This window comes from Acanthisitta chloris, unplaced genomic scaffold (assembly GCF_000695815.1).
Source record: "Acanthisitta chloris isolate BGI_N310 unplaced genomic scaffold, ASM69581v1 scaffold28672, whole genome shotgun sequence".
In the NCBI taxonomy this organism is placed as follows: domain Eukaryota; kingdom Metazoa; phylum Chordata; class Aves; order Passeriformes; family Acanthisittidae; genus Acanthisitta; species Acanthisitta chloris.
Genome location: NW_008659207.1, coordinates 7,938 through 8,491, shown reverse-complemented (window position 1 = coordinate 8,491; position 554 = coordinate 7,938). Strand labels below are relative to the sequence as shown.

Below are 554 nucleotides of genomic sequence, written 5' to 3'. Positions count from 1 at the left end.
GGGACCCGCTCGGCTCTGCAGGATGTCCCAGCCGCCCTCCATCACCCTCCACGTCCCCGAGGGCACCGAGAGCGATGAGTGAGTGTGACCCTCCCACTGCCCTGCTGTGCCGGGTCCTGCACCCCGGCAGCACAAATTGACCGTACCACCATGTCCCTGTGTCCCTGCAGCCAGGAGCCCAGCCCGGACAATGAGAGAGCCCTGCACACCTCCTTCTGCCAGCTCATCCTGGAGCAGAGCAGCTTGATCGAGGAGCTGGAGATGCAGGAGAGGGACAGAGGTAAAGTGCAAGGGCCACAGCTGGGGCAGGCTGGGGACAGCGTGTGTGCCCGGGGCCATCCACCAGCCCTAACACTGTTTGGGCCAAGCGGGGCACGTGCCAAGGCTGTGGCCAAAGCAATTGTAGGAGCCCACTACTGCCTTGGCCAGTGCAGAGCAGGGCAGAGCAGCTCTTGGGGACACAGAGAGCGTCCCTGGAGAAGGGGGTGCCCTGGGGGGAGCACATACCAGGGCACACGCCTGGTTACTGTGCTGGAGAAGAGCAGCAGGGACAT

General features: G+C 64.3%; 1 protein-coding gene across 1 annotated transcript in view; it reads left to right on the top strand.

Moving 5' to 3' along the window:
• Positions 1-22: 22 nt before the first annotated feature.
• TMC6 (transmembrane channel-like 6) overlaps positions 23-554 on the top strand; it is a 5,840-nt gene continuing 5,308 nt past the window's right edge. Inside the window, exons 1-2 of the mRNA XM_009069315.1 lie at positions 23-78; positions 171-280. Coding sequence (XP_009067563.1) covers positions 23-78; positions 171-280 — 166 coding nt within the window. The remainder of the gene's footprint in view (positions 79-170; positions 281-554) is intronic.